The sequence below is a fragment of the Strix uralensis genome, chromosome 1 (assembly GCF_047716275.1).
Source record: "Strix uralensis isolate ZFMK-TIS-50842 chromosome 1, bStrUra1, whole genome shotgun sequence".
NCBI lineage: Eukaryota > Metazoa > Chordata > Aves > Strigiformes > Strigidae > Strix > Strix uralensis.
Genome location: NC_133972.1, coordinates 131,759,779 through 131,772,445, shown reverse-complemented (window position 1 = coordinate 131,772,445; position 12,667 = coordinate 131,759,779). Strand labels below are relative to the sequence as shown.

The 12,667-nt window shown below is 37.3% G+C and overlaps 1 protein-coding gene across 1 annotated transcript in view; it reads right to left on the bottom strand.

The window, feature by feature from the left end:
• Positions 1–12,667, bottom strand: part of RP1 (RP1 axonemal microtubule associated) — a 179,564-nt gene that overhangs the window by 102,110 nt on the left and 64,787 nt on the right. Inside the window, exon 24 of the mRNA XM_074881345.1 lies at positions 8,530–8,693. Within this exon, the coding sequence (XP_074737446.1) occupies positions 8,530–8,693 (164 nt within the window). The remainder of the gene's footprint in view (positions 1–8,529; positions 8,694–12,667) is intronic.

The window sequence follows — 12,667 nt, the reverse complement described above, 5'->3', positions numbered from 1 at the left end:
AACATCCACCACTTTCAAAACAACCACATTTTCAAAACATGGGAGTTGCCTCAGCCACACACATATTCTAAATGTTTGCAAGCAGTTAAACAAGATTAGCCTGCTAATCAATACAACTATATGCTTTGCTCATTGCTACTATTTATTTTTTGTACAAGCATAGGACTAAATTATCTTCTTACCAAAAGCAATGGGAACATTTTCATTAAACCATGCATTAGAAAACGTCACCTTAATTTTGAAATTGAAGCTTAACAAAGTTTATATTTTACAATTTGTCTCTAAGCATAAATTGAAATCCAGGTTTATTAGCAAGAAGTTCTTCCTAAAGAGGATGCAAGGACTAAATTTTAATTCAATTTCTAAATGAGGTATGCAAATACTCTTTTCAGTCCCTAGCATACCTATGATATTTTGAGTTAAGTCAGTATGACCTATTTTCATGTACTTAAGATGTTTAACTAAGCGAAAAGTGAAGTAAGAGTTCCTTGGCTTAACAAAAGACTCTTCAGTGGAAAGACACCTCAGTAAAAAGGATGGAAAGGATATATGTAATGACTCCGTTCCTCTTTTATATATTGGAATAAGCAAAATAATGTTATTGTATTCCTGTTGCACAGAAAGTATTCTGAAATTTCTTCAAAATAAACTCAGGCTAGCATGAAAATCATTTGGATAAGTCAACACTTCAGAAGAAGCTACACCAAAATTCCACTGTTTAACACAACCACTAGAGGCTATGCTTGACAGACAGTTATTAATTTCATGTAAAGCCACCTCATTAACAGAATTTCAGAGAAGTCACGTGCAGCAGCTGGATTCCCAAAAGAAAGAGATATCATTGACTGCATTAGTTTAACTTCCACAACATCTGCATATAATGGAGGAATCTTTGGAAGTAGAAGATATTTTTAAATCGTGAGCATGCAGCTGGTAAATGTTGCCAAAAATATCATATCTAATGTACTGTTAAAGTACCCAGGGTCCACCCATGGTGCTTGCATTTTCCAGATGTCTGAATTCAACCAATTTGTTAATTGCGGCCAACAAACTTGGCACAGTTACACACTAACTCAAGAACTGGAATATTTCACAGGTGCTCACCCAGAAACTTAACTGTCTCATGAAAGAGGTGGATATAGACATGTAAGGAGTAGGAGTAAAGGCCACACAAAAATCTGCATTATTTTTTCCCACTTCATACTTGTTTTGGTCACAAAAATAAGCTGGGTAAGCAAGTACTGCTCATCGTACAGTGACAAACACTTCATATCCTGTAGCTAGCCCCATATCAATACTCATTCACATGACTTTCCTATGCAGGCTAACAATGTACTGTTATTCACTAAAATGGATGTCAATTATCTGTAACCTGGTTAATTAGATAAAGGAAATGTCACATTGCTGTTATCTGCTAAACTAATGGTACCAACAGACAGCTTGTTTTTTCCTCCCTCAAGTACAACAAATGTGAAAATGTTTTAAGAATAATATTAAAGTTCTGGAAGAACTTTTACTGTGTGGTTAATTATATTATGTCAACACCAAGTATTTATGGTATCAGGGAGTCAGTTCTTGAAAATAAGAACAAAACTTTTGTGTTAGGAGAATGTAGCCACTTATGTATCTGAGGTTTTTCTGAGTGATCTGTGCTTTTCCAAGTCAGACCAGAAGTATTTTACTGGATTTGAAACTTTCCACAGTGCTTGAGTGGAGATATAAAACACTGCCTACCAGAGGATGTTAACTGGAATACAGCCTAGCATTAGCTGTAAGAAAGCTCAACAAAGGTCAGGCCACGCAAGAAAACTTAAGCTTTACTTAACCTTCATCACATCCATGCACATCATCCTAACAGAATGATGCTGTGGTTGGACAAGTGCACCTTATGCATGAAGAAGTGATGCATGATAAGAAACATTATGCTGGTGGGCACACACTAAGGCTTCAAACAGTCTGAAGACACATGAAGATTCATTTAAGAAAAGGTACAGAGTAGTCACCTCAGTCCACAACCTATGAGTAGGACGAGATCTCTGATTTATTCTCTTTTTGACTGTTGATTCTATAATATCCTGACAGACTATGAAGCGGCCTTTGCAATGTATGTCTGTCATCTCCTGGTGGATTTACAGCAATATTTATCACTCAGGCATGAAGTCATCAGCTCTGAAAAAAAATTACATCTAACAGTATCTTTCTTCAACAATGTAGGTTACTGTGAGCACATCAGACTTTGACTTTCTGCATTGCCTTCCCAGGGACTAAGGAATTTTTTTTTATATCTTCATCACATAAAGAAGGTCAATAGCATTCTGGTCTGCAGTAGGAACAGTGTTTGTTGCCAGCAAATCAAGGGTGGTGATTATTTCCCTCTACTCAGCCCTGATGAGACACACCAGGAGCGCTGTGTCCAATTCTGGGCTCCCCAGTAGAAGAGACATGGGCATACTGGATAGAATTCAGTGAAAGGCCATGAATATGATTGAGGGACTGGAGCATCTCTCACATGAGAAAAGGCTGAGAGAGCTGGGACTGTTTGGCCTGGAGAGGAGAAGACTCAGGGGAGGATCTTATCAATGTGTATAGATACCTGAAGGGAGGGGCTAAAGAAGACAGACCCAGTCTCATCTCAGTGATATCCAGTGAACAGTCAAGAGGCAATGGGCACAAGTTAAAATACCATAAATTCCACTTAAATATATTAGAAAAAAAATGGGTGAGAGTGGTCAAATGCTGGAACAGATTACCCAGAGAGTTTGTAGAGTGGGAGATATTCAAAACCTGACTGGGTAATGTCCTAAAGTAACCTACCCTAGCTGGCCCTGCTTTGAGCAAGGAGCTGGACTAGGAAATCTTCAGTGATCCCTTCTAATTTCTGTAATTCTGTAGCACCCAGTGCAATGGCATCACCTTATTGACATAATTATCTTTCGGGTGAGAACCAGATTCAACATTGCTAGTACTAAGTACCTATAATGCACAGTGAAAATAATTTTTGCAGGAGATACAACTGTTAAAGGGCTGCCAAAGAGCTGGCCATATAAAGTAAGGTCCATCAAAAACTTTATCACTTTATCATCTTCTGTTTCAATGCAAGATAAATTGACCTCATCTTGTTTAGCATAAGGCCTGTACTGTATAAAGTGTCTATTCTCTTTAGGGAGTTGTACCAAGTCCAAAAAAAAAAATTATTTTTAAGAACAAGAGTGAAAGAATAAGCTACACATTAGTCATACCAACCACTTCTGAAAAGTGCTCAGATACTGAGATGGTGAAAGGCACAAGAATGTGAATGGACTAGAAAATGTCTGAGGGGAAGGCAAGGCAAGAGCATGGATTAGTAAAGACAGAAACTGGATTTGGGCATTTGACATGGGAAGGTGAGGGAATTCTTTAACAAAGGAAACTAGTGTCACAAAATTTCAGAAACAACCACCTGAAGCCTACTGGGGGGCTAAATGGACAGTGTAACCTGGGAGGGAGGAGTGACTCAAGAGAGACAGGCAGGGAGTTTTAGTACATATTCATCTTGGTGTGTTGCCAGCAGGTAAAAAAAGAAGTAGTTTTGCAGATATATGGCTGAAAGATTGATCCTGAAATTGAGTACATAAAGAACTCTCAAGAAACTACCTTAAAAGGGAAAATCATATATACATATATATATTCCATACTGCAGTACTCCATACTGCAGAATTACTGACCAAGTAGCACGATGTTGACTCACTCATTTCTTGAAGATGAGATGAATTGTGGTTTTCTCCAAGATTTTTTGTGAGCTCTTTATGATCCTTCTATGTCGTTTTCTTGGAACAAACTAAATTTTGTTTCATGCACAGCCTGTAGCTGATGGAGACCGTTTTACCTACTTCTCCCTTTTATCTCAGTCAGGAATAAGGTTCATGTTGTTATCACATACATTTCATAGAGAGATGGACAGTTTCAAGTGGAGTTAAAGCCAGCAGTATGACTGGTTTATGCTGCTTTAAGCATATCTAAGCATATCTAACTAAAGCCTGGGTTTCTATAAATTTTATTCAACTGTTTCTGGACTTAAATGGCCATTATGGCAAACAGGGACAGCTGGAAAATAGCAGGACACAAGCTATGCTCAGCTTTTAGGCATTGGCAGGCCCATGGTTAAGAGAGTGGATAGCTACATTAGTGCTTGTGGTCACTTTTTCTATCTTCCCACTTGGGAAGAATTCTCACTGAGCTCATTACAGGCTCTTTTATTTCAACAATGGGAAGAAAAGCATGAAAATGGATTTGTTTCAACCTATTTTTATAACATTCAGTTTTCTCCCCACTGGTTCTCATTTTACTTTAGAGATCTCAGTTTTGACTGATGAAAGAATGAATATGGATCCAGGGTACAGGAATGAAAGACACACAGTGAAACACAACAGATTCTTACAGTCCGTAGGGCTGATTCTAAAGGAAGGAGTGTCCATTATTAATGCATAGATTATTTAAAATGACTGATACTTTTATTTAAATGGGAGGAAACCAAAATTAAAAACAACAGAAAAACTTCTAAGTCTTACGCCTCCACATGATGCAATACAGAGTAAACTTGATGAACACAATTCTTTACAACCAATGTACATGTAACTGGAAGGAAAAAGGCTGGTTTTAATACTGTAACAATCTCATCACAGGAACACTATTTATTTTTATGATCAAGGATCTCTGTGAGTATTAGCATGAGCCCTGTTTTTCATTTACCCATATTACTTTCTGGCATTTTGCCCTGATATAGAATATGACAGTGTTTAAAGGACTGTTTATATAGATGAAGAAACTTTAAACAGTGTAACTGTATATGGCATCAGCTTTACAAGTTAGAGAAATGGGCTCATACAGCAAAATTTGCACCAGGGATGGATTCCAGTTTCCAGTTCTCCTAAAATATCCTGCATACTCCATGTCCCATGCTTGCAAACATGAACTATCTTCTTTACAAAGACAGATACCAACTACAAAATACAACATAAGGTCAAAGTGAAGATTTTGAAGATTACTTAGAAAAAAATCCAGCACTCAATAGCTTAATATAGTGTTATTTAAGATAAACTGGACAAGGTGTTGAAATCAGTCAGACCAACACTGCCCTAAAGAGATACAGAGCTGATACTGAAGCAAACTCATAAAGCAAAGCATAGAAGAATTCTTGTTAAGGAGGTGCTATGTCCTGCTACTCTCACTAAGGCTAGCATACAATATTTTGAAAGCAGATCCACCAAACCAGTCAGTGATTTTACTGACTTCATTATTATTAGAAGAGCAGAACTTGTACCTGAAGGTATGGAATTATTCTGTATTGAAGTAACAAAAACTGAGAGACTGTAGCTGACTTTTACGGAAGATAATAGGCTTACAGTCTTATGCTTAGTTTTCTTTGACACAGAAGGGAATATTTGGCATGACCAAGAATAGTTAAAAAAATAATTTCTTTATCAAACAGTGTGTACACTTATAAAACATAATTTGCCATGTTTCAAAAAATGATGATGCAGAATACAGGACTCTGGAGAACATAAATTTACAATATAATTAAAGCTTCAGTGTCTTGAGCAACCCAACCTACGGCCAAAATCAGTATTTTTGAAATACTGAGAACTACTCAGGGACCATGATGACACCAGAGGAAAATGCAGGAAACAGATCACAGTTGTGATGAAAGCTGTAACTTATGGTGGATTGATATCTCTCCACTGGAGGAGGAATGACTCTCAACAGAAAAATTATGCCCTAAAACCTATGCCTGAATACTAACAGAAGCAGAAAGCCACAGCCTAGGAGTAGTTTCTTTGAACACGCAGGAACAACTACAGAGCAGAAAGGGAAATCCATCAAATTTAAATTCCTTTTATTTCCCATTCCCATATTGTTCATCCCTGACTTTCCCATCTGGTAGGAAAAATTTCTAAGTCAGAACAGGAAATATAGTGCAGGTTACATACAACTATCTTGTGCAAACCTAGAACCCAAGACTCCAGTCAGAAATGAGATCTCTCCCCATCATACAACAACTGTAAATTACCTTCAGTGAACTTCATGAGCTACCATCATATGGAAATCTCCAAGGGCAATAGCCTTATTACATTCTACCTGCCTTACACTGGAGGTCAACCAGTTTTTAATCTAATTTACACACACCTTAATCAGAGTTAGCCAAAGTTAATGAAGTTACACCAGCTGTATACAGCAATGCAAGCAACATCAAAATCAAGTTCTAGATGAGCAAGAAAATCTCAAGATTATATAGAGGAGCACCATTTGATTCACTCAAGTTTTAATAACTTTATTCATTATTTTTAACATTACTGAATATTCATTATTTATTTTTAAGTATCCAAGTTACTATGCAGTTAACTGTACTTTCTACCAGACTACTATTCTTGATTTTTATTAAGATAATCCTGTACGGTTTTGTCTCATTCTCTTTTTGTGGGCCATTTCCCAGTTATTTCTTGTGATTATATCTGTGACCAAAGGGATTTTGAAATGAGATGGTACTTTGATTGTTTTTGTGGGACATGATTGTGCTTTATTTTTTTCCATTATATTATGCTGAACTCTTGCAGCTCCCTGCATCAGTTAACAATCTCTTAAAAAAAAGGGGGGTTACCTGGAGTTTAAATAGCCTTCAAATATGCAGCATGTTTTTACACAAAGGTTGCAAATCAAGGACCATTCAGTCAAGATTTTCCCCAATGTACTTAAGAGATGAAACTAGTGTAATAGAAAGCAATAGGGGCTATCCAATTTTTCTGCAACTCCACAGTTTTTAGCAATATTGGTGTTATTACATGGTGCTCTTAATGTTGGAAAACTGCAGAGTTACAAAGTGGTGAAATATATGGAGAACACAGCTTTCTTTTGGATTAACAAAAAACTCAGGTACCTTATTAAATTGAAACATTTAAGGGGAAAAAATAAGGGGGGGGGGAGAAAAATTACTTTATCTGTTCTTTTCTTTCTCTCCCCATTGATCAGCACTGACTGAAAGTTAAGTAGTTTGGGAAATAATGGATGAACAGTAATCTGGTCAACCTTGAAGCTTTAATGGTGCGGTTAAAATTCAGGGAGCAGCCTCCTCAAGAACCTCTGAAGTTTAAAGGTCTGATTACATGTGAATTTAAAAGTTTGATTACACAATTAGATTTTGTAAAAGGTTTAAGTTGTACGTCTCAGTCCAGATTCATCTCACTTAAACTGCACCAAAGTGCTGTGCCTAGTCTCCAAGCCTCTCCCAGGCTTTCAGTGGTGTCTCACCAAAGAAAAACATCAGGCACAAAGTATAGAAGACCTAAACCTGGGTGCTAGTGTGGATAGTAACAGATCATCAGAGCTCCTGGACCAGGTATCAGGTCTTGCTTTGATGCTGGGAGGATAAAAAAGATGCTTTGAAAAACATACTGTTCCATCCAAAGAGAAAGAAAACAAACAAATGTTCTTGGTACTTTCCTCAGTGAACCGAATAAATGAGTAAGAACTTGCTGTCAGACAGCATTAAGTAGCTGAATAAGTATCCAAGATGATCATCTAGCCAGAAAGATTTGAAAAGGAACAGTTAAATTTAGTCCTCAGATAAACACTGATTTCACCTTCCTGTTTGTTTGCATTATCTGCAAACTTTAGTGAAGTTACTTCCAACTTAAATAAATGTAAGGGAAAGACCACCATTGACTTGCCTCTGCAAGAACTTACATATTAATACTACAAACTGGAAAAAAATTTTAAAAATCAGAAAAACTTCCTGCCCTATCTGTCACTGATTCCCCCTCATCTGTTTATTATGCATAAATTATTTCAACCTAAATGACATATTGCAGATTTAACAATTGCAACAGGTACAGTCCTGAGGAACTATAAGAACTGAAGGAAATGGTAGGAATTATAGGAGCTTGGAGAAGCCCTGGGAAATGTCATGCTTCTGAAACACCTCTCAGACATTTCTCTGAAGAGAGAAATCTTCCCATTTGCTTGGAGAAGTAGGACATCACTAGTCTAAATCATGTGAGTCAACCTACTTGGTGTGATTTGACTCCAGTCCCTAGCCATCCGCTCTTTCCTTCTTAATTCTTCCAAGAACAGGTTCACATGACAGTGTGCTTCAGTGGAAGCCTGAGGAAGCCCATGAAAGAATTTACAGTGGACACTTCCAAAGACGGATATGCAACACAAGTCATAGCCAGGACTACCTTATTACACTGACACAAAGAACAGGCAAAGAAAATTTTTTCTACCTCTGCAAACAAACAACATCTAGTTAAAACTAGCACATCATGCAGATGCAGGTATGAAGCAGATTCTGAGAGGCATGTCTGCTTGATGCAGTTCTGAATACATTTGCTGATTCAAAACTTACTATCAGAAAAGCCAGCCACTCCCTCAGAAATATTTAATGATCCTTACATATTGCTTTGAGTCCTTTTTATTACCGCTACTATCCAGTTTTGAGAAAAGCTATTTTGCATATGTTTTTAATTCTCCAGTGTTTACATAACAGCCGTACTATACCTTAAATGTATCTTCACTGTTGGGATTAAACAGCAGGTGTTTCCCAGATCCCAAAATAATAGGACCAGAAGCTTTGTTTTCTCCATAAGCATAAAGGGATACTGTTGCTGTTGTGCCAGCTGTTTCAAAATCCCCAGTGACTACAGTAATCTTCCAGTCTCCTTCTGTAAAGTGAAAAATAAAATCAAAATGCTTTTATAACTGTTACTGATATGTTGCAAGTTACTTGAAAGATATAAATAAAACAAAGTTTAGCCCAGGGACCGTAACTACTATGCGCCTAAAAGGTAATGATGCTGGGAGAGGCAGTATAAGATTGGCTAAATAATACATCATTCGAACTCATCTTAGGCAAGTTGTGTATCTTTAAAGACTTAGGAGGTTTGCAGTGTACTAAAGCTGGAAATATGAACACAGAGCCTAATGAGATTTCTAGCAATAACCCTGTGGGTCATCACAGAAAAAGCCCAACTTCCAGAATTTGTATTGTAACAACATGTATAACCAAGAAATGCAACAGGAAAAAGTATTAAAGCATCCCAATTAAGTACAATTTCCTCTCATTTTATGTTGATGTTACACATCAACAAGAGCTCTGTTTTCCTGGATGGAGGCATGACATTGAAATTAGCATTAAAAAAAGATTTTGGAGAAAATTCTGACAGTAGACAAGGACTCTTTAGAAAATCATTTTATATAAAGCTTCCCTGATACTAAAATGTCATCTCTGCTCCCATACAATGCACACAAGTTATTTGAATATCTGAATGCAGCTTAATATAAACCTTATTTAAAAAAAGAACAATTCATAATTGGAAAATGCATTTCTATATCTGAAAAGCAGAGATCACATGCTCTCCACCCCTCTTTTGATAGCAGCTTTTGCCTGGATGAAATAAGTTCCACTTAGTGACTTAAATTCATTCTGTGCAAGGCAAACAACAAATGAAATACCAGCCCACAGTTATCTTATAAATAAATACCACAGTATACACTGCAGTTTTGTTAATAGAAAGCTGTCTGGTAATGCCTGTATGAATTAAATCTGTTGTTTTACAGAAGTACTTATCTTGGGCCAGCCCCATTATCTAGGGCAGGAATTTTGATCTCCTGTTTTCCACATTTTTGAGGTCTGGCTGTGATCTAGATTTTTAAATACACATAAACACACAGCTGGGAATTCAGAAAACAGCAACAGCTCATTTGGTCTGATCAATCAAACCTGGCCAGTAAGTTGAGGGAGGTGATTCTCCCCTCTGCTCCACTCTTGTAAGACCCCACCTGGAGTGCTGTGTCCAGCTCTGTGAGGCCCCCAGCACAAGAAAGACATGGACCTGCTCGAGCAGGTCCAGAAGGCCATGAAAATGATCAGAGGGCTGGAGCACCACTCCTGTGAAGAAAGGTTGTTGTTCAGTCTGGAGAAGAGAATGTTCCAGGGAGACTTTATTGCAGCCTTTCAATATATAAAGCGGGCTTATAAGAAAGGCAAAGACTTTTTATCAAGGCCTGTAGTGACAGCACAATGGGGAATGGTTTTAAACTGAAAGAGGGTAGATTTAGATAGGACGTAAGGAAGAAATGTTTTAGATAAGAGTTGTAAGACAATGGAACAGGTTGCCCAGAGAAGTTGTGGTTGCTCCATCACTGGAAGTGTTCCAGGTCAGGCTGGGTGGCGGTTTGAGCAACCTGGTCTAGTGGAAGGTGTCTCTCCCCATGGTGGGGGGCAAGGACTAGATGATCTTTTAAGATCTCTTCCAACCCAAACAATTCCATGATTCTACAAAGGAAGCGAACCATGCAATTTCCACTAAAAACTGTCAGACTCCAGCTTGTAACAAATTCTTTTGTGCCTTTGAAAATTTGCATCCTCACAGATTTCTCTATAGACCCGCTTTCTTGTCAAAAGAACCATAGCACCAGGCTACAAAAGAATCAACATCAATTAGGATGAAAAGCCTCTATATGCTGAAGGTGAACAATGAGCATAAGGCAGGGGCTCCTTGTCCCACAGAAGAGCTCATTTACCAAAAAAGTCAGCATCTTCTGTTTTTAAACAATATAATATTAATCCCTTAAAGATGAAGTTCCTTTGGACCATTTGGCTGGAAAATAAGGACAATTCAATTTACAAGTGTTTATGAAGAATGGTGGAGACAAAGGGTAAAACACTACTCCTCCTAAAAATTCAAAACCAATATTCATTTTAAAGCAGGCAAAATGTATTTTCTTTTGGACTTGTTCATTGTCTGATTTATTGTACCTGAAGTGTTTCTCATGGCCTTTTCTATTCTATTATCTTCTCCAAGTCTCTCTTTTGTTAAGCTATGCAATTTCAAAACAATGCAGTTGGTGCTCTTGAGACTGGATGTTCTAGCTAGCTCAACTCCTGCCTCCAAAGGATAAGTGTAGTATCAGTAAACTATTTTGTACACAAGTACAACTCTCAAGGCAAAAAAGGGAATCCCACTTCCCAAAAACATGATAAAAAAGAGGTTTGGTTTGCACTCCTCTATACTGACTTTAAGGCTTTTTCTTTTTCTGGAAACAGACACGTTTGAAGGACAATGTGGGAATAGGAGAAAAATCCTAAAATTTCTACTCTCTTTGATGCCAGAAATCCTCATTGCATTCCTGCATGCTTCCAAATAGAAATTGGAAACAGTAAATATTACAAACACAGAATTCTCTTTCTCTTTGGCATAAAAAGCTGGGCGTTTGTTCTGATGAGGTAGAATACCAATAGTTCCTTAATGACTGAAGAGGAATACACATTGAAGAGAAAAGAATACCGAAAAATGTGTAATGAAGTGACTTTCATTTAGCATACATGCAGGAAAGGTGCAATCTGACACTAAGTATCCCTGGGGACATCAGAAAGTGGTACCTTACCACAGATGACTTTCTAGGATTTTTTTTTTTTCTTTTCTGGAATATTAGGAACAATACAATATAGAAAAGTTCTACTTCCCAGAAAATGAGTCTGGTTTAAAAAAAAAAAAAAAAAGTTATATAGAATGAAAATGATGTATTTTAAAAAGTTCATAGGAAAAAAGTAAGTGAACAAAATCTCTGATCAACCACTCAGCCAGGAATTGGAGCAGTTCCTGTAGCTGTGGGATACACAACTTCAAGTCTCTTTCCCACTGTTCCATATTTCAAGTGTCCCAAACAAGAGGCTATCTGGTGCATATGCTTTTGGCTACCTAACTCTGATTGAGACATCTGCAACAAATCCACCTTGTTTTTCCATGAAACAGGTCTGTTTTTACAGAGGGTAAGTTTTGTCAATGACAAAGCTGACCACCTCTTCTGGACAGTACAAAGACATTGCTCTCACAGGGTCAGGATGAGAGTGCTATGAACAAAATGTTCACTGCAAGACCAAGACCAACTCCACTGAAGTTAAGCTGGTTGGATATACACTTAGTTTACTCCTGTTCTTTGTAAGCTTTTGTTAGGCTTATAGGGCAATTTTTATCTGCTGCACTTTTGCTGTATGAGACAAGCACAGCTTAAATGACACAGCATAAAGATCCAGCTGTAGGTGCAGAAAGGACTAAACAGACTGATTTGAACCATGTAAAGGAGGATCTCTAGGTGCAGGCCTTGTGGAAGCAAGGCATGCAGAACACCTAAGGCACAAAGAGTGATGAGCAGATAGAAAATTAATGTCTTCTGAAAAAGGCATAGAAAGGAAGAACAGCAAGGATACTTGTGATTCAAAATAAAGCTTATAACAGAGTGAGACTTTAAAATAATTTGTAAAATAACTGGGTACAAATTTTATCAACTACTTGCCATAGGGACACTATTTAAGACAAGGTATTTGAGTCTTCATGGATATCTTGATTGATATAATAAATTATGAATAAACATTTTCAAACTTTCTCCCAACAGCTTCTAAATTATTGTTCAACCTACAGCATGAAGCACTTCTCACAGCTGAGAAAATGTTATGTGTTATTAAGAAATGTAATTTAATCTGCACTGGTTGCAAGGACAGAAGAGTCAAGCTGAACAAATATGAAATCACAGGTAAAACAGAAAATTAAAAACTAATGGTGAGAACAAAACTATATATAGCCCAGGAGAAAGAATCATGATTTGAAATGTTAACTATAAAAAATTAAAATTAAGA